At 37.0% G+C, this 19316-nt stretch overlaps 1 protein-coding gene across 4 annotated transcripts in view; it reads left to right on the top strand.

Moving 5' to 3' along the window:
- Ranbp16 (Ran-binding protein 16) overlaps window positions 1-19316 on the top strand; it is a 176387-nt gene that overhangs the window by 144268 nt on the left and 12803 nt on the right. For all 4 annotated transcript variants that reach the window (XM_083142982.1, XM_083142983.1, XM_083142984.1 and 1 more), the window contains 2 exons: window positions 10604-10681; window positions 12857-13038. In XM_083142982.1, the coding sequence (XP_082999108.1) occupies window positions 10604-10681; window positions 12857-13038 (260 nt within the window). The remainder of the gene's footprint in view (window positions 1-10603; window positions 10682-12856; window positions 13039-19316) is intronic.

Here is a 19316-nt window from a genome sequence, read left to right on the forward strand (position 1 = left end):
GAAAGACTTCGTCGCGATTACCTCAAGTATGTGTTTGCGACGTGTTTCACAAAACCCAACAAGTCTCCCAAAAAAATGAACACGTTATAGAACTGCAAATATCAAACAGTTTTTTGCACACGCGTGTTCAGATCACCATTTTAACTTTCGTCTATATGTTCAAATCTGGGCGAGTATATCACAAGCACGTGACGTGCCATTAATTTTACGACGTGCTGCATTCAAATTGCGGCTTCATGATATTTTACAAATTTCAATGCTATCATTTATCTAGCAAACGCGTATGTATTTATGTACGACGTAACATAGAATTTCGTCGCTGACAAAAATAGTTATTTTCACAACTTGATGCAAATCTTACGTAATTTGCGTAGTTCCTTGTCAAGTAAAAATTGGCATTTTCCACTCGCACTACAATTCACCAAAAACAACAATATCCATTTGCCTACCTTCGTTTTATGTGCGGTAAAGTTCCAGCTTCTGAAAGGGAATGACTTCCTTCATTTTTGGTAGACGAATCCACATGGGTGCATGTATCTCGTGGTTAGAATCTGAAGTAGATCATTCACCCATTTCCAATATCACTCCTGCTGCTAACCGTTAAATGCCGCATTCCATTCCATGCGTCAATTAGGCAACTGGTACCGTATTTGAAATGTTGCGACGTGTATTTTACATCGAACCTCGTGATTTGCATTCAACAAACCTAGCCAATTCATCGCGAATTGTGAAGAACAAGTGCAGACGATAAAGTTCAAACTGCGTCCCCGAGAAACATTTGCAGTGGAGCGCGTGAATAAAGTCTGTTGGCGTGATTACGACGAGATATCTCGCAAATGGCCAGTGGTGCCATATGTCGAAAGTTCAGGGAATTAAATAATGAGGGATTTTATCACTTATTTGAGCGGAGCAAATTTCCAACACGCAGAGTTGGAAGTTGTACGATTTTGCGATCTGAATTGCAATAAATCTTTACAATGCACAAGTGTTCTGTGATTGTCACTTGCTAGCATACCCCACTGTCTTTAAATGCACCACAGGAGCAAGCAGTCTGCGTGGCCTCGGAATTGGTATGCTTCTTCCAATCCACCTATTGGATAACTCCTGATCCAGCTTTCTCTGTACCTCACAGAGGTCTATGATTGAATTTCAAATAGGTTTGAAACAACTTTTAGATGCACTGAACCTTTTCATAAGATATTCCCTGCCTGTCAACCATCACCATGTCTCTTAATTTCCGATACAGTCTCCAAAAGTCCCTTTATCACATTGGATGTCATTTCACTGTGCATGCCACCACCATTGCTATGTCTCACAAAGTCAAAACTTCATCTCAAAAGTAGACAGCTGTCTTTCCATCTGTCACCTGCAAAGACACAGAATACCACCACATTAATGATTAAAACAGTTCAAAGTAGATAGTTTAAATGGAAGACCCTGGATTGGATAGTTGTTACTCCACTTTGACTCAGAATTAATGTAAATTGTAAATTTTTGCATAATTAACACAATATTTGTCATTAGCTGCTGGTATCAGAAACTATATTTGCACCAATACTTTCTGATATGAAATTCATAAAGTATCAGCTCCGCTCTACATTCAGACATTCAACAGGAATGCATATTTGTTTAGTAATGTGGAATATAATATGATATATTTAATGTGAAAATGTAAAAGGGACAAATGGGGTCAACTCTTGTTTGAGCATAATATTGTCTGCCTAAAGTGTGTACTAAATGAAATCTGAATCCACTTCAAATGCTTCTCTTCCATGATGAAAGCTTGGTTTTTTGTGTTGTAACTCTTCATAGCATGGAAAAACAAAAGAGGAATGATCTACGTGCTGCATTGAGGATGGTGAAGTGGTAAAAAGGATGGTAGTGGGTGTGTCATAAAGATAGGCTTTTTCAATGCAACAGAACTAATACTACATTTTATTTTTTAAAAAAATATAAACACATCAACTACATCCTTAAATATTACCATTTGCGAAATATGCACAGTCACGTTCATATTTTGAAAATTTCATCCTACAGGTGTACACCATTTTGTCGTTGAGAGTGACATCCAGCGACGGAAATCGCCCATGGCATGTTCCGACACCTGAAACCGACTGCACTTCCCGTAACTTCAAAGTTCTTCGCCTTCATCCTGATTTCACTGGTCGATGGAATAAGATCATGTCTCCCAAGATTAAAATAATATTGATATTCTCATCTCGCAGAGGCAACAGTGTTACCATTTTTATAATTCACCCTCTTAGCTACAGCACATTGAGCTCCGCTCCAGCCATCTGTCTGTAAATGACGTACATTGCTGATCAACACCATTACAAAAAACTCTTCCAACGAAAGCAAACAAAAAGACCCATTTTTTATGCCACACCCTGTACTTTAAACCAACTGGAACATATTTGTCCCAGCTGGCAAAAAACCATGCAACAATTATATTCATCCTTTTTCTTCAAAACAACTATTGATATTTCATTTCTGTTCCCTTTTTTCATTGTATACATAACCTATAACCCTTTCTCCTCTTCCCCGAAACCACCCATCCTTTTTTCATTGTATAGATAACCTATAACCCTTTCTCCTCTTCCCCGAAACCACCCATCCTTTTTTCATTGTATAGATAACCTATAACCCTTTCTCCTCTTCCCCGAAACCACCCACCCTATGCAGTAAATCTGGTGAAAGTACTTTACATTTGTTTCCTATTGTGAAACTTTTTCTGGCAACATTGTAGCAACGCTACAGTTAGTATTCTGCGCTCCTATACTTCGTGAATCTGTGCACGGCTTTCTTCTCCGATGACAATGTGACCTAGCTCAGAAATATCAATGTATTTCTTTTCCTGTGGTAAGTGTTTACTGTCTCCATCATTTGTATTTATCCACCCTTCTGGCACTTTTTCTCATCCTATTCCTGTGTGTATATATATATAAATCAAAGAAGGAGAAAGGAAACACTCACCAGACAGTGGAAAGAATTTGAATTTTCGCTAACTATATCGTAGCATCTTCAACATAGAAAGAAAGAGACTGAACCGGAAGTTGGGACCCTGCAGAGTTGCCAGGTCCCGATCGAAGATGAAGCGGTGCGTAGAACGAAAAAAACACTGTTTTGTCACCAGGGTCATCGAAAACTGAGTGTGAGTGGGTGGGATGGGTTGGGAGGGAGCATCGGGTGCGGTGGGAAAGTTACTGGGTAGCCTTGTTCATGCCAGGTGGAGTAGTTGCAATCATGGCCGATATGTTGACCCTCGCCCATCTTTTGCGAACAGAGGTGTTGGCTGGTTGGGGTAGGAGATGGATGATCACTACCCGGAAGCAGTCGTTAAAAGGGATGTTGTGGTAGTTAGTGTGGACGGTGACAGTGAAGTCCAGTTTGTGGGTGGAGGAGCGGTGGTTATTGATGCGGAGGTTGAGGGCAGTTGATGTTTCCCCCAGGTAAAAATCACCACAGATCTGATCTACATCCACACCTGCAACATCTGTGTTGATCGTTACTTTGTGCAACTTCCATTCAGTGTTGATTTAAAAACTTGTTATATTCAGTTGCTGCACCACACAGGTGTGCTATTCAAAAGATGAACTGTCCTTGTCAAGAAATTGTATGAATCTTCCTCTCATGCTACTTTCCTAAAATGCTTTAATATAACATGTATTCAATTGACTTCGTTGCATGAAAGACTTTTGTTTTTATTTGTAATTAAAAACCATGAGGTTCAGTTGCCGCACCCTATATTTACCCATGGTTGCATATTTAAGTACAGGAATGGAAGATAGTCAATGAAAGTCAGTTTTCATGCATGTCTAAATGGCTAGTTTTATTTTAAAAAAAAATGTTAGTAAAGCCAGGAATTTTTGTTGTTCATGTCAACAATTTGTATTTTTTTATTGGTAATTCCGTATTGGGAATACATGACAGCTTTCATTTTTTTTCCAGTTCAGTTAAAGATACAACATTCTATAATTTTTTTCAAACCAACTGACAAAGATGACCGAGTTTTGATTTGTCAAGTATTGGCTTTGTATAAATGCTAAGAAATGTAAATATTACTTTTTTACATTTTTTCTTCTCTGCTTTCTGCTGTGCCATTCACTGTGTTATGTTAGTCACCTTTTTTTGCAGTCTGGAATGAAAATACTGTTTTGTTGTCACATTTTTTTAGTGTGGAATGAAAATAATGTTTTGTCTTCATAAAACTATTACTGCTTGCATTCAATAAAAGCACCTGTCATGATCAGTTAGTCAGTAATTTTGACCCTTCAACTAGTTTCCACCCCTGAAAGTGAAACACTGAATAAATAACCATTGTTCCTCTATTAAGAACAGTTGCAATTTACTCTGTCACCTATCTTTCAACAGCTGTTTCTATGCAGCATCTTCTTAATACATACATCAATTGAACAATCTACATTCAAATGTGAAAACCAGGTAATATACCTACCATGAAAGCAACTACACACATATTTACCAGGTGTGCCAGTTCTTAATTTCTTCGCTGGATGGTGCTGGAAGCAGGGGTTGGTGCACAGTCTCAACTGTTACGTCAGTGTGTTGCCAGGACAGTACCTGTCAAAATGCCGTGGATGTGCAACCGAGTGCGAGTGATAGTGATATTGGGTTTGTGTGGGAAACATATTGACCTTCAAACCTAATAAGGAGCATGTGAGGCACGTCCTGCTTTTCTTGTTCAATCAAAAGAAAAATGTGAATGAAAGCCATCGTATCCTTGTGGAAACGTACGGTGACAATGTCCTAACGCAAGATGCGTGTGCACGTTAGTTTCGATGATTCAAAAGTGGTGATTTTGACTTGAAAGACAAAGATCACCCGGGCCAGCCAAAAAAAATCTAAGACACCGAATTACAAGCACTGTTGGACGAAGACGATACGCAAACGCAACAACAACTGGCAGAGAAGTTAAATGTTGGTCACCAAACCATATCTGATCGTCTTCATGCCATGGAAAAGATTCAGAAGGCAGGAAAATGTGTCCCACATATCCTGAACGACAGACAAATGGAAAAGCGAAAATCGGTGTGTGACGTGTTGCTTTCTCGGCATGAAAGATAGTCTTTCTTGCATCGGATAGTGACTGGGGACGAAAAATGGATCTACTTCGAGAATCCAAAATGCAAAAAATTAAGGGTTGACCCAGGACAACCTTCATCATCGACCGCAAAACCAAAAAGCTTCGGAAGGAAGACAATGCTGTGCATTTGGTGGGATCAGAAGGGTGTGGTGTACTATGAGCTTCTGAAACCAGGTGAAACAGTGAATGCCGTTCGCTACCGTCAACAACTCATCAATTTGAACCATGCATTGATCGAAAAGTGCCCAGATTGGGCGACAAGACATGGAAAAGTGATTTTGCAGCACGACTATGCCTCATGACACACAGCGAAAGGTCAGAGACACCATTTCTGCACTTGGCTGGGAATTCTTGCCCCACCTGCCATATTCACCAGACTTAGCCCCTTCGGACTACCACTTGTTTTCATCGATGTCTCGCTCACTTTCCCAGCAACACTTCAACAATTACAAAGATGTCGAACAATGGCTTGCTGACTGGATCACCTCAAAATGTGAACGATTTTTCTGGAAGGGCATCCACAATTTGACGGACAGATGGGCACAATGTATAGCTAGCGATGGTGCATACTTTGAATAAAGCATTTGTTTCCTTTCTCCCCAGATAAACTTGTTTTATTTTGGATCAATTAAGAATTATTAACCGGCACACCTGGTACCTCAATATTTTTATTCTATACTTTCTTAATTTTTTGGTGCGTGCTCTTCTATTTGATTACACACAATGTGTTACTTCATCTCATGGTGAACATAGATTTCTGCAGCAAAACAACATTTTAAAATGTATGCTATGTCAGGGTAGGAGGCAAAATTCCCTTTGTGACTTGAACTTTACCTTAATTTTTTTAGTCACTTTATACACAGAAAGGCTAATTGGGACTGGACCTACAATTTAAAGGGGATCCAAACCACCATGTGCTACCACTGGGTATTGAACCTGGATCCCTTGATTACAAGACAAAGACACGATAAGAGATGCTCTAGGCTCCAGCTTCAAATAGTCACAATTCAGTATTCATTCATCATTCTCAGAAGAGTTTTACTTGTAGTTTCATTTTCAAACTATAAGCAAAAAAAAATATTTTCCACACCAACCATATTTAAGAGAAGAATCACAATATTTATTGAGAACTTCCTTTTTCATAATAATATTTATTATACATTGTTATAGTATCAGCATAGACTACACACAGTGGCAGGAAATTTAATTCGGATCGTAGCTGTGAAAATGCTTCTGTTATCAGTGGGGTACGGGGGACAACTGTGGAGATGGAAAACAACATAATTGCTGATTACTATCTGCACTGTAGCCAAGATTGAAAATTGGGGGCTCCTATCTCAAAACCTTTTTATGTGCCTTATACAGTGCAATACACAGGGGATAATTTTACCTTTACCTGCATACTGGTGACCTGTTTTTCCCCTTTCGCCCCCTCAACATAAGTTGTCGACCACCTCCAGCTATGAGATCACCCGTAGGTTCGTAGTTAAGATTCTCTGGACCCCTTGATCAATATTAGCCAGCACCATACTAGTAACTGCATGCAGAATTCAACATTTTGCTCTAATGAATATAAAGGCACCACTTGGTTAAGCTTAAAGGTGCGAGATTGCAACTTAATATTTAGTTTGCTAAGAACTTTTTACACTGAGAGATGTTTGGAAGTATTCTAGTTATGGCCATTTCCCAAATATGAATAAAGCTATGCTTTTTTTTTTTTTTTTTTTTTACAGGAAGCACACGAGATTAAACTGAAAGTTTTGAATAAAACCTATATTATTAGATACTTTGTTAAAGTTACAATAATATTTCGAACCCCCTCCCAGTATAAAAGAAGTTTTTAGTGAAATGAATGCCAACTTGTAACCTCACATGTATACAAAAGAGCGATAAGAATGAGTACCATGAAGCATGGCATAATGCCTGTACTCAGAAGTTAGTGTGGAAGGTTGTAACTTTGTTTCCTGGTGGGGAAATATTTTATTTCATACTTGTTTCATCTCATTTCATTGCTAAAGGTAATTTAACCATATTGTTAAGCCATTTTAACATTTTGTTAAAATTAACATTTCTTCCTTGGATTATATTTTTGATAATTGCAAAAAAAATTCAACTCTCAGGCATACAATTGCTAACATATGACAGTGTTCAAGGCTACTTATTCTTTATTTTACCCATCTTGTGTACATTATTTTTTTTTTTAGTTAGTGTATTTATTGCCTTGGCAGCATTAGATATTTTATTCACTGAATCAACTTTGTACATTTTTCCTTGCAAACTGAAACAGTTAATGATTTATTACCGAACTGAATCAAGTTTTATTTACACTGCAGCTTATTGTTTTATAAATACATAATTCACACAGGATCTCTTTGATAATATCCTGTGTGTAAGGCCCACTTTAGATGGAAGCATTTCCTTTAACATTTTTGCTAGCATAAATGCTACGTAAATGCTTCCAAAAATCTTGTAGCAGATAGTTCTTTACACGGAAGCATTTCATGGAACATTTCAGTTAGCTGTTGAGATTACAATGTATAATACATACAGCACGAAAGGCACGTCGAGTTACACCATCTATGGTGAGTGCACGGTGTTTACAACTAAAATATTCTTCCATACGTGTATACGTATGTATTTAAGCAGTGCCATTGCTTTGTACCTAAAACCTTTTTATAGGAATCATTATTCCTCTTGGTTGAATAGTTACAATCTTTTAAAAATGTGAAGCAAAACGTTGTTTATATCTCACTCAGCCGACATTACATCTCCGCTCGTGACCTAGAGGTCACTTCTGGTTGGTAATGTTACGAAAAATGCTACGGAAATAGGACCGATCCTATTCTTGAGAAATGCTATGAAATATGCCATGGCATCTGAAATGCCATAAGATTTTTCACTTTATATCTTAGCATTTTGGTTATGGCATAAATGTTAAGAAAAATGCCAATGTGTTTGTGCATCTTTTACCATAATTGCAATTTTGGATGGCTAAAGAACATGTGGTGATGGACCTTTTGTTTTTCTAATGATGAATGTAGCTGTCTGTTTCTGCTGATGTTGTAAGTAAATGTCAGCTTTGAATTATGTGTCCAGATAATGTGAAAAGAGTTTACAAAAAAAAATTAAGGGGATAAATCTTTCTTGGCATTTTTTTCTGGTTCTATATTTTGTGAATGTGATTAATTTTTATAAATAACAATGTGGTTATGAAATGCTGGGAAGGGGCAAATAGCAAGAAGGTAATGCTGTTTCTTTTAATCAAGAGGTCCCAGGTTTGATTCGCAGTGGAGAGACAGAGTGGTTTAGGTACTAGTTCATATTCAGTCCTAATTAACTTATTTAAAGTTCACTTTATACACAAAGAGGCTAATCAGCAGTGAACCTACAGTTTAAAGTGCGATCTGAACCACGATGTGCTGCTATCAGGTATGGAACATGGATCCCCTTGATTTCAAGATAATGACGTTGCCACTATGCCATTGGCGAGGCCACAGACTGGCAATGAGATGCTACACCCACAGAACAATGTGGTGGATTTAAAGGTAGTGAATTAACTTTTATTTCAAACAGGAGAGCGAATGTATTAAGTAAGTATACTGTTATCTCCTTGACTGTTGTCTTCATCCCCCTTTTGAAAGTGATGTTTGTACCGTTTTGCAGCCTGGTCCCATAGAGGTGTTATTCAGTTTCAGACTCTCGTGGGTCTGTGATATTGGTTGGCTTGTTTGTGTACTGTTCTATTTTCTTAGATATACATATATATGCATAGATTTGAATATATAATGAGCATTATATACGAGAGATAGTCAGGAAAAAGTTTCCCTAGTCTGCCATTTTCAGAGAGTTTTATTCTGGAGGAAGAACATGAGATGAGCAGAAAGAGGCATCATTACACTATTTTTCCACAGAATCCCCAGGGACATTCAGGCACTTGTCATACCGCTTCACAAGTTTCAAGAAACCCTGTACGTAAAACTGCATCTCCCATTTACGGATGAAGTTTCGGACAGCAGCTTCCTCTTCTGCTGTTGCGATGAAATGCTTCTCTCCCAGTGCCTTCTACGGAACAGGGAAAAAGTGGAAGTTACTTCACTTCGCACTTCATCCTTTGTCCACGATTGCAACACACCTCTGTTCTCCATGCCGGCCTGGCACATATTTCTCAACTCTTCCTGTCTTTCAACACAGCAGTCTGCTGTCGCCCTCTGCAAGGAAAAGGTTGTGTGTCAGACAACAAAAGAAGGATGATGCCCGGGTAACCATAACTTATGACCACAACTCAAAATCTCCATGCTTTCTGGAAATACACATGCGGGAAACTTTTTTTCCGAATATCCCTCGTAAAAACGATAGACGCTGTTTACAGTAAAATAATTTACAAAGAGTTACAGTTTTAGATAAGTTGCATGTGGAATGCAGACTTTCTGCTTGCCATGTTTGTGGTGATGTTAGTGTGAATTTAGAACATTTGAGACATTTCAACTTGCAAACTGTTATCATGACATTGATCTGTCTTATGTATGATTGATTTTTCTTGTATATATTGGAAATCAACTATCTCTCCATGCTTTATCTATCCATCTCATACACTGCTACTCTAGTTTCAGAATGAAATGGATATGCTGATCTGTATAAAATTCTGTTCTTTTCTCCTTTTGCTTGTAAAGGCTGAAATTGTTTGAGAGTAAATATACAAAGAAATAACATAGTCAAGTCCAAATAAAAATTTTCAGTCTTGTTGTGTGAGGAGGAAGTAGCCAAATATGAATCAAGGGAAAATACTTAAATGTACTGAAATTCTACAGTGTCTCTTAAAATAGTGTTTACACTCTATCAACATTAATAATGGGAACACTAATAACAGCAAGTATGAACTTTTTTGCATTCATTGGCAGCAATACTTTGTCTGAAATGCTATAGAACAAATCGATAAATCATCAAACAGCAGATATGATTTTCACAGGAAGGGAAGCACAGGTAGTGTCAATCTCATGTTTCATGTCACCCAGTGACCATGGCTTTGTGGGGTACACATTGTTCTTCAGTTTCTCAGAGGTAGAAATCTAACGGTGTTAAATTGGTAGATGTGGGTGGTTATTTGACACTTCTGACATTGCTCACCTCTGCCACTTTGAGTACACTAATGCCTACTGCCTGGTGGGTGCCTACATACACTCACACACACTGAACATTGACATTGCAGCTTCAAATACAAAAGTCGTGTCACGTTATCTTTAATAGTTTCTCAGTTATTAACATTCAAAGAGTCTTAAACACTATTTTGGAACACTCTGTATAAAATAGGTATCAGAAGTAACTAATGCTCAAAGTCCCCCTCTAGATCTAGTTTATATTTACGTATCCATAATGCATTATGCCACTTCTTTAATATATTAATTCTAATTCCCTTGCAATTGATAATCTTAAAATTTTCTGACTGATAAATTTTGTTTAGTGATGCTCGATTTAAATTATAATTTATTTTTCATTTTTTTCCAGACACAATGGTGTGCACAGGCTGTTGTGCTACTCTCGATCACATTGTCACATATTTATTTAAACAATTAACACAAAAAGGTAGGTTCGTGTATGCATGTTGAACAGTAGAGTTAATCAGCACAGTGGTGAATTTGCTAAATGTGTGCATTGCTCCCAATATGGGTACACTAAGTTCAAAAAGTAAAGGGTGTCCCAAAAGAAATGCAGGATTTAATTGAAGAAATATTTTTTTAATATATTTATTAGTTGACGAAGTTATTACATTATTTGAAAGGGTAAACATTTCCATTAAATGGGGAAGAGGATATCTGACAAATGTCCTTCATTACACATTTGACACACTCGAATTCTTTTGACAAAATTCTGGATCACTTTTCTTGCAAAACTGCAGCTCAGTGCCGTCAATAACTCTCTGAATTTCTGCTTTCAATTCAGGAATTGTTCCTTATTTTCGCAGCATAAACTTTGGACTTAATGAATCCCCAGAGGAAAAAAATTGCATGGTGTGAGGTCGCACAGTTGTTTTATTTAGGGTGCTTATCTTACCAAAACATGTCAGGTAATTTGCTCACAGTCTCAGTACTTGTAATGAATTTTAACAATCATCACTCGCTTCTGTGTTGTGTAATGCTCCATGTTCACTAACTGCAATGTTGTACTACAACATGTGACCTCGCAGAACACTGCCAACCCTATGAGAAAAAAATGGCGCACAATTTAAATCCTGTGTTAATTTTGGGACACCCTCCACTTACAGTTTTGAGCTCTCAACCAAATGTTTTGAAAACCACACATTTTTATTTTTGAATATCTCATAAATGTTGTTTGGTCACATATTATGCAGGTTGGGGGGGGACATTCTCCCCCTATTCTCATGTGCATTGCAAGGATCATGAAAGGTTCTGTCTTGTCATTTTTTTATTTAACCTTATTCTTCTTCAACCTTCATGACCATAGCCAGATAAGGGGTTTCCTGAGACAGTAAACGAGAAGTGCAAAATGTGGTGGTGCTTGGACAGAGACAGAGAATATGCTCAAAATTGAACTTCTGACGCCCAGAACATGAATGTTTGATGCCATTTGAGTCTGCAGTCTCCTTCCCCTGAATGAACCTGCATATTCTTGGGTAGAGACAACATAAAAGAAACAACACACTTGGTACATTCACTAATCTACTAATAATAGTGTATTGCAGTAAATGTGATTTTTTATTTTATTTATTTTTTGTGTGTGCTCTGTTCCTTATTTGATGGGCAAGACAAACATGATCTAAAATAATGCATCACGGCAACTGTGCGAGTGCTGACATGTAACAAACGGCTCACACATAGAGCATCTGTAAGTTAGTCATACATACTTCTAGGTGAATACTACACAATCATGTAAGTATTTTGACTGTGCCAATAATACTTTGGTGTCAGTAATACGTTGAAAGTGTCTGTATCATTTTACAGTGATTGTGTATATGTGGGTTGGAGATTTAATAGTGGCAACAATTTATTTACAAATGATACAAAAGAGATACCTCTGTGAAACTTTTACAGCTCTTTGATGTAGTCACCAGAATTGTGTACGACCCGTTGCTAGCGATGTGGAAGTCGTAGTATACGTGTACCAGTCAGTGCCTGTTCTGGTTCTAATGCAGTGGTCTATTGCCTGAAGAATCTGGAACGGTTCGGGATGGAATGTCAGGAAGTGGTTCCTTCATGTTAGGGATCAACTCAAAGTCACAGGGGCTTAAGTCCAGGAAGTATGGGGGATGGCCAGCCCCATCGAGCTTACAAATCAGCTACAGCTACAAGCGCCCAAGCATTGTCCTGCGAAATGATGAGAGGGTTCAACAGAAAGTGTCACCTCTTCTTTTACAATGCAGGTCACAGGTCATGTTCCAAAAATGAACAACTGTGAACTGTGCATTGACGGTCTATTCTTGAGGTATTGTATGCATTTAAATAACACCATCATAGTCGTACACGAGAATCACCATAACTTTCACTTTTTGACTGCACAACTTTAGACCGCCAACTCCAACGATACTGTATTCCTCTCGTCACTGCGCATGTGCGTAATGTTGGAAGGAAGAGTCCATTTACTGGGATTAAAGTTAGGTATCTAACATGTGGTAGGTTTAAGTGAGAAGCACCAGTTCCGTTTCATAGCATATATGCAGCAGTGTTGCCACTATTATAGTGCCAACCCACACATAATTTATAGTTAATGATTATTAATAAGTGATTGTAACAAATGTTCCAGGTAAAAAGAGTCGCCGTGGAAATGTTGGTCCAAGCGACATGTTCCTGCAAGTGTTAGAGCTGCATCCGGAAATTTTGCAGCAAATTTTGTCAACTGTGCTCAATGTAATAATGTTCGAAGACTGCCGAAATCAATGGTCAATGTCGAGGCCATTGCTAGGTCTTATTCTGCTCAATGAGGAGGTAAGCACTGCTAAGCATAATTCTTAGGTATAGTTATAATTATTAGCAGTTAAGATTGAGAATTTTTGAGCATTGTTTAGTTTTGTGGATGGGCCATATCAGAGTTTTGCTGATGTGACACACTATCCCAAGTATCTCTCGAGTGAGCGAACAGAAACAAGTCTCTGCGCAAGTAGAACTCGTGAGAGGGGAAGTGAATGCAGCTACCAGCCATTCACAGAAATGTGCACTGCTTCACTCTGCAAATTCTTAGTCTGCACTTCTCTAACGATATGCGCGACATTGCTCCACATATTCCCAGGACAGAGTATAGTAAACTACTGATATAAAATTTATTGATACTGGAACCAATATTCTACCAGTTCGATATACTACAGTTGAGACTGCTTTATATGTAACTCTGTTCTTGGTAATTCTGTTTTACAGGTACTGTAGGTCCAGGCAAAATATAATTTAAAAATGTGTTAATTAAACTTTCTTTGTACATAATGTTTTTATACGTAATTCTGTGATATACGTACTAATGTTCATGAAACACACTTGATTTGTACGTAACCAAGCTACAACAATGTCAAAAGAAGTGACATTTTCAGTTGCTACTTGTCAGCCCATGGAGGCAGAAAGAGGAAAAGTTACACGCTTGACCAGAAAGTAAAATTTATATGGGAAGTGGATGCTAATCCACTTTAAACTAAAACTGAAATAGCTGCAGATTTAGGCATTGCTTATACCACACTTTGCACAGCCGTTAATAAAAGAAATGCTAGTTTAGACGATTTTTAAAAATTGATTAGTAAAACAATAGTGTCTACTGTAGTATGTCAGTATCAAAGTGTTCACTAACAAAGTGGTAAATGTTGTGTATTTAAGAATCAAATTTTTAGATTCGTTAATTTACCACTTTATGACAGAAATAACCTGTATTACGTGATCTTGTTCCTTAACCCCTCAAGCCGGTTCGACGTACACGTGTACAGACCCTCATAGTGCTTCTAGAGGCAGTTCGACGTACACGTATACGTCCCCTGTAGTAGTGACGAAATTATGCATATTCTGCCATCTCTTGTTTTCCCACATGAATGAAAACGCATGTAACTCAAGAGTAGACTGCAAAGTGCTGCCATCTGTTGGTTTTCCTTCCAATTACATGAAATTATGTGCGATTGCATCACTTTATTAAAAAAAAAAAAACAGCTAAGAAATGGCGTCGCACGAGTCTGTAAAGGGCATCGAAACGGACGAAATTTTTTGCGTTTTTAGAGGAAAGTGATGGTGAAGGTTATTTATTATTATTGGTGTTCCATGTCCCATGCCTACTTCGTAAATTATCTACATGAAACATTTACACCACCACCACCATTAAAAATTCATGTTTGCTTCAGTGAAAAAGAAAGGAAAAGAATAATGTGAAGAAAAAACATTACTGTGCTTACAGTTTAACCCAGGACCCTTCTTCTCAACTAATTTCATCGGTGTTGCAAAGACTAGTGGGTTATTCCACATCTGATAGACCAGGGCCTCCAGGTCAGTTTTTTGATTTGGATGAAATTTGGCATGAAGGTTCAATCATGTCTGGAAGGCTTGTATTCCAAATATTGGGTTCCTCTGAGAAATAGTTCTAGAGTTATAGCCTGTGGAAGAAGGTGGTGCGCAACAGAAAATGTGATCCAAATATGAGAAATGAGCCTCAGAGCTAACTTCAGGACTCAATAACTTTGGCATATTGATCACAGCCTAGTGATGTTTACACACCAAACAAACCTCTCACCAAGGATCACGGGTATTGCATCAAAAAACCCTCAGTTTGTTTATGTTAGCAAATAAAATACCCCAAAATATGCCTTAACAAGCCTTACGTGTCAAAAAATGCATATTTTGTGTACCTGCTTTTACAACTGTAATCAAACTAGGAAAGTGGCATTAATTTTTCTAGTAACCCTGATGTGAGCTCAGTATGCACACATTATGTTGTCTCCATATATATCACCCAATCCATATTATATGTGGCTGAATATGCAAGAAATTGAAAAAGCACCGGAAAATGGTGGATTTTTGAAATTGTGTAGCACAAAAGGGACAAGATATCCAAGCCGAGTTGCATACACTACGTAATTAGACCTTCCTCTAATTTGTGTTAAAATTTCAACTTCATATTGCAAGGTGGTAGTGTACAGTAAAGGTAGACCCTTAAATGCCCAGCACGTTTTCAGTGGGAAGTTTAAAATTAAGCAAGGTTTTCAATGAAGATTTATATCTCCGTAACGACGAATGCTAGAGTTACAAATTATAGCTTGTTCCTTTCAGTACAGTCTCAGCTACACACCTATTGTTGAAAAAATCCATTTTGCACTAACTAAATAGATGAGGAAGAAGATGAAAGTTAATAATGTTATTTTTTCTTTACAAAATTCAATTTCATCGGGCCCCCACGTAGGCAACACCAGGATGTGTGGGTCCAAATCAGTTCCTGCTTAATAGTTTTTCTTGTATGTATGCATTGCTTGCATTATAGAATTATTTTCCTGTAGTTTACGGTTATTACAAGCATAAGAAAACAGTTTTTCTTTGTGACGTTTCAGGAGAACACACGCTCCTTTCATCAGACATTTATTTTCATTTTGACTAAAGATACAGTTATAACAATGGTTAGTAATTTTTTAAACAAAAAGAATCCGTTATATAATGGATAGGGGCATGCATATTTCGTTTTTGACAAAAAAACGAAATTTGAAAAAACACATTGTAGTGTTAATTTTTCAGGTTTTTGAAAGGTGTGAGATGCATTTTGTGACCATGTTTTGTCACGAAATAATGCGAAATGAACTGCAAAAAGCGAAATTAACTCTTAAACACGAAATTCATGGTTTATTCACAGCCGCGACACCCTCTGAGGTCGGAATTATCCTGAGAGTTATGCAATTCCCGGAAAATTTGTTAATTCTGCTGTTAATATTGGAGAAGTAAAAGTGGACTCCTTTACACAGAAATAAACTTAATGCTCTGATAACTACATAAATGTGCTATTAGAAGTGAAATGTTAATTCTGTGGAATAAGTGTAGTTTTTAAATCAAATTTTGGATTATATTCACAATTTTAAAACCAAAATGTCTTTTTATATACCACTTTTCATCCAATTTTTCACCGTTATAACACCGATATTTTATTTTATTTACCGCTTTTGAACCCGAAATTCACTCCGTTTTTGTACCGAAATTTTGCTTTTTTATTTACCAAAAATATGTGCCTCTAATAATGGATGTTGTCAATGTTACATTGTTGTAATATAGTAAGTTAACTGTGAAAAAGTTTTTTTAAATTATGAATCCCAAATATCATCAGGTAATTCAAATTCATCATTGTTTTCACAAAGTCTCTTGATGTTTTCTGTTACATTAAATTTTAAAGATGGTGGCTTACTCCATTTGTGAAAAAGAAAACTCCATAATGGATCTATGTTACCATTTTCATTATTTAATTTATTCCAGTATTCTTCTGCAATGAACGAAGCTTCCCAGACATTCAACTCTGTGTTTCCCGTTAATCTTTTTAAAACCCTTCTCTTTTTAATGAAATGCTTCTCTTCGATGATATGAGTTGACAAACCTGTTCTTGGGTTTAGATTTATAATGTCCAAATCGTGTTCGTGCCATCTTATTGCCATTTTCCTTGCTGTTTGTCCCACATAATCTTTTGAACATGAACAACTTATATTATATATTCCTGTGGTTGCCACATCTGGTAGAGAGTTTCTCATTTTGAATTCATTAAATGTACATTCCAAACTTCTTGGTGATTTAAAAACAATTTTGAAATTAAAACTTCTAAAAATTTTTGCAAATTTATGTGAGAATCCCTTGTGGAATGGAATGCACACAAATTTCTTTTCAACAGATTTTTCATCTTGGTCTGTATTTCTCTTTTTCCTTTAGTTTTCTTGTGACTTGTTTTTTGATTTGGTTTATTCTGTTAGTGTGGAAGCCATTTTCTTTTGCTATATTAAAGAGCCTTTCTTCTTCATTTTTGATATCCTCATTATTAGAACATAGTCTTTGCGCTCTCAGGAAAAAAAATTAAAATATGTTATCCATTGTTTTACGCGAATGGTCTGAATGAAAGGAGCGTGTGTTCTCCTGAAACGTCACAAAGAAAAACTGTTTTCTTATGATTGTAATAACCGTAAACTACAGGAAAATAGTTCCTGCTTATTGCCTGATACGTATTTCATTCTCGTAGCAAGAATTGTGCACTCACTGATGATACTTGTGTAGAAAAATATTTTGTGATATAAAAGCCATGCTTTTTTAACGGGAATTTCAAAATTTCAGGAATTGTTATCTCGGAAACTATGAATCCTAGAGTTAAAACTTTTATCTCGTTTTCTTCCGTACACACTAGACAATACGCCCATGGTCAAATAAACTTAATTTTAATTTATCAAGTAAAAGAATAAGATGAAAGTTAAATAAAACTATATTTTTACGAAATTTATATTTCATCAGGCCCCCACGTAGGCAACACCGGAACGTGATGGTTTGAAATGGAACCTGCATATTGCCGGATATGTGTTTCATTCTTGTGGCAAGAATTGTGGACTTGCTTCTGATACTTTCGGAGGAAAAAATATAATTTTTAATGTAAAAGCAGTAAATTTTCTTTCGGAGCACCCCCCCCTCCCCCCTGCCCAACTATATTCAGAATCAAATTGAAATTTACTTAATACTAATAGGATGCTTAAGCCTCTTTGTGTAGCACAAGACACGTATCTGTGAACATTGACTGAGTCTTATTATGCTCCAAAAGTCGAAAAAACCAAATGTGACATATTTCACGTCTCTGCGTTTATGGTTTAACCTTTTGGAGTCCAAGGCCATTTTCACAGGTAACCAACCCCCTTGGTGCCTGAGCCAATTTTGAGCAAAATGCAGAGTTTCAATTAAATGAGTGTAGATCGGAGGCTAATTGCCCTAGAGAGATGAATGATATACAGTTGTACGCGGAATGAACCAGGGATTCAGACTATATAAAATTGACATGCACATGCAAATTATCGTTGGCATGTAAGGAACACAAAAATATTTGCATTATTATCGTATGGTCAATGTACCCAATGTACCCCCAAAAGGATTAGTCAGCACGCCACTGATTCAAGCTTCAAAATGCAGCGTTAGCTTGAAATGACTGTAGCTCAGAGGCTAATTGCCCTAGAGAAATGAATGATATATAGTTGTACGTGGAATGAATTACAGATTCAGACGATATAAAATTTATGCACTTTCGGCATATATATATATACTCTATGTGATCAAAAATATCCGGACACCAGGCAAACAGTGTGTTGCGCATAGTAGGCCACTCTTTGGTGCCATTTACAGCGAGGTGAGGCAAGCAAGGGACCCCTACAGTGTAACGTGGTTGTTGCGTACGTAAGAAAAGATAGCGTAAGTTATTTAAGGAAACGTGCAAAAGGTCCGGGATCAATTATCGTACGTTCGTAGAAACGAATAACAACAAACCAGTTACGAAAGTCACAAAAGTGTTGAGGTTAATGGCCAGCGTTTATCGCTACCGCCTCAGTCTCTATTGAGAACCAATGAATAAAGGGGGAAGGGATGGACGTGTTTAAATATAATGAGACCCTCCCAAAATGCTAAGCAAAACGAAGTATATAATAAATATATAGTCACAGAATATCGTGGAAAATTTCACACTATGTCGACCTTTCAATATATATATATATATATATACATGCGTATATTCATGTACGGGAGTGTACACGGAACGTCACAAAAAGATATGCGTACCTCTCTGATCAATCAATTCATCTTTTCATTTAACACTAGTAATCTCTCGTTCTTCGTTAGCAAGCAAGGTTCCAAAAAACAAAAAAAAAAGGAAAAAGAGAGAGAGTAAAGTTCATTTGCGACCTTAAGTCAGAATTTATTGCGTTAATCTCGCAGCGAAGAATGATTAACGTCCCAACAAGAAAACATGTACATCAAAACAATTATTAACGAGAAACCCGTCTTTTAAATCGCACAAGATTATTTCCAAAAATAGGTTCAACAATTATTTCTCCATTCCGTTTACTCCATAGTTTCTTACATTAGGTCGTTACAATTACGACAACGAACAAGAATATATTCAACCAAACCATAGAATCATGTAATATCAAATATCTTTAACAAGTTAAATTTCTCAACAATACATCGCAATAAAAAGCTCTTATTCCTTCTTGTAACAATTTGTCTCCTTATTTTACTTTGATGCTCTCTTCTTA

Source organism: Lepisma saccharinum, chromosome 21 (genome assembly GCF_977018435.1).
Source record: "Lepisma saccharinum chromosome 21, izLepSacc3.1, whole genome shotgun sequence".
Taxonomy (NCBI): Eukaryota; Metazoa; Arthropoda; class Insecta; order Zygentoma; family Lepismatidae; genus Lepisma; species Lepisma saccharinum.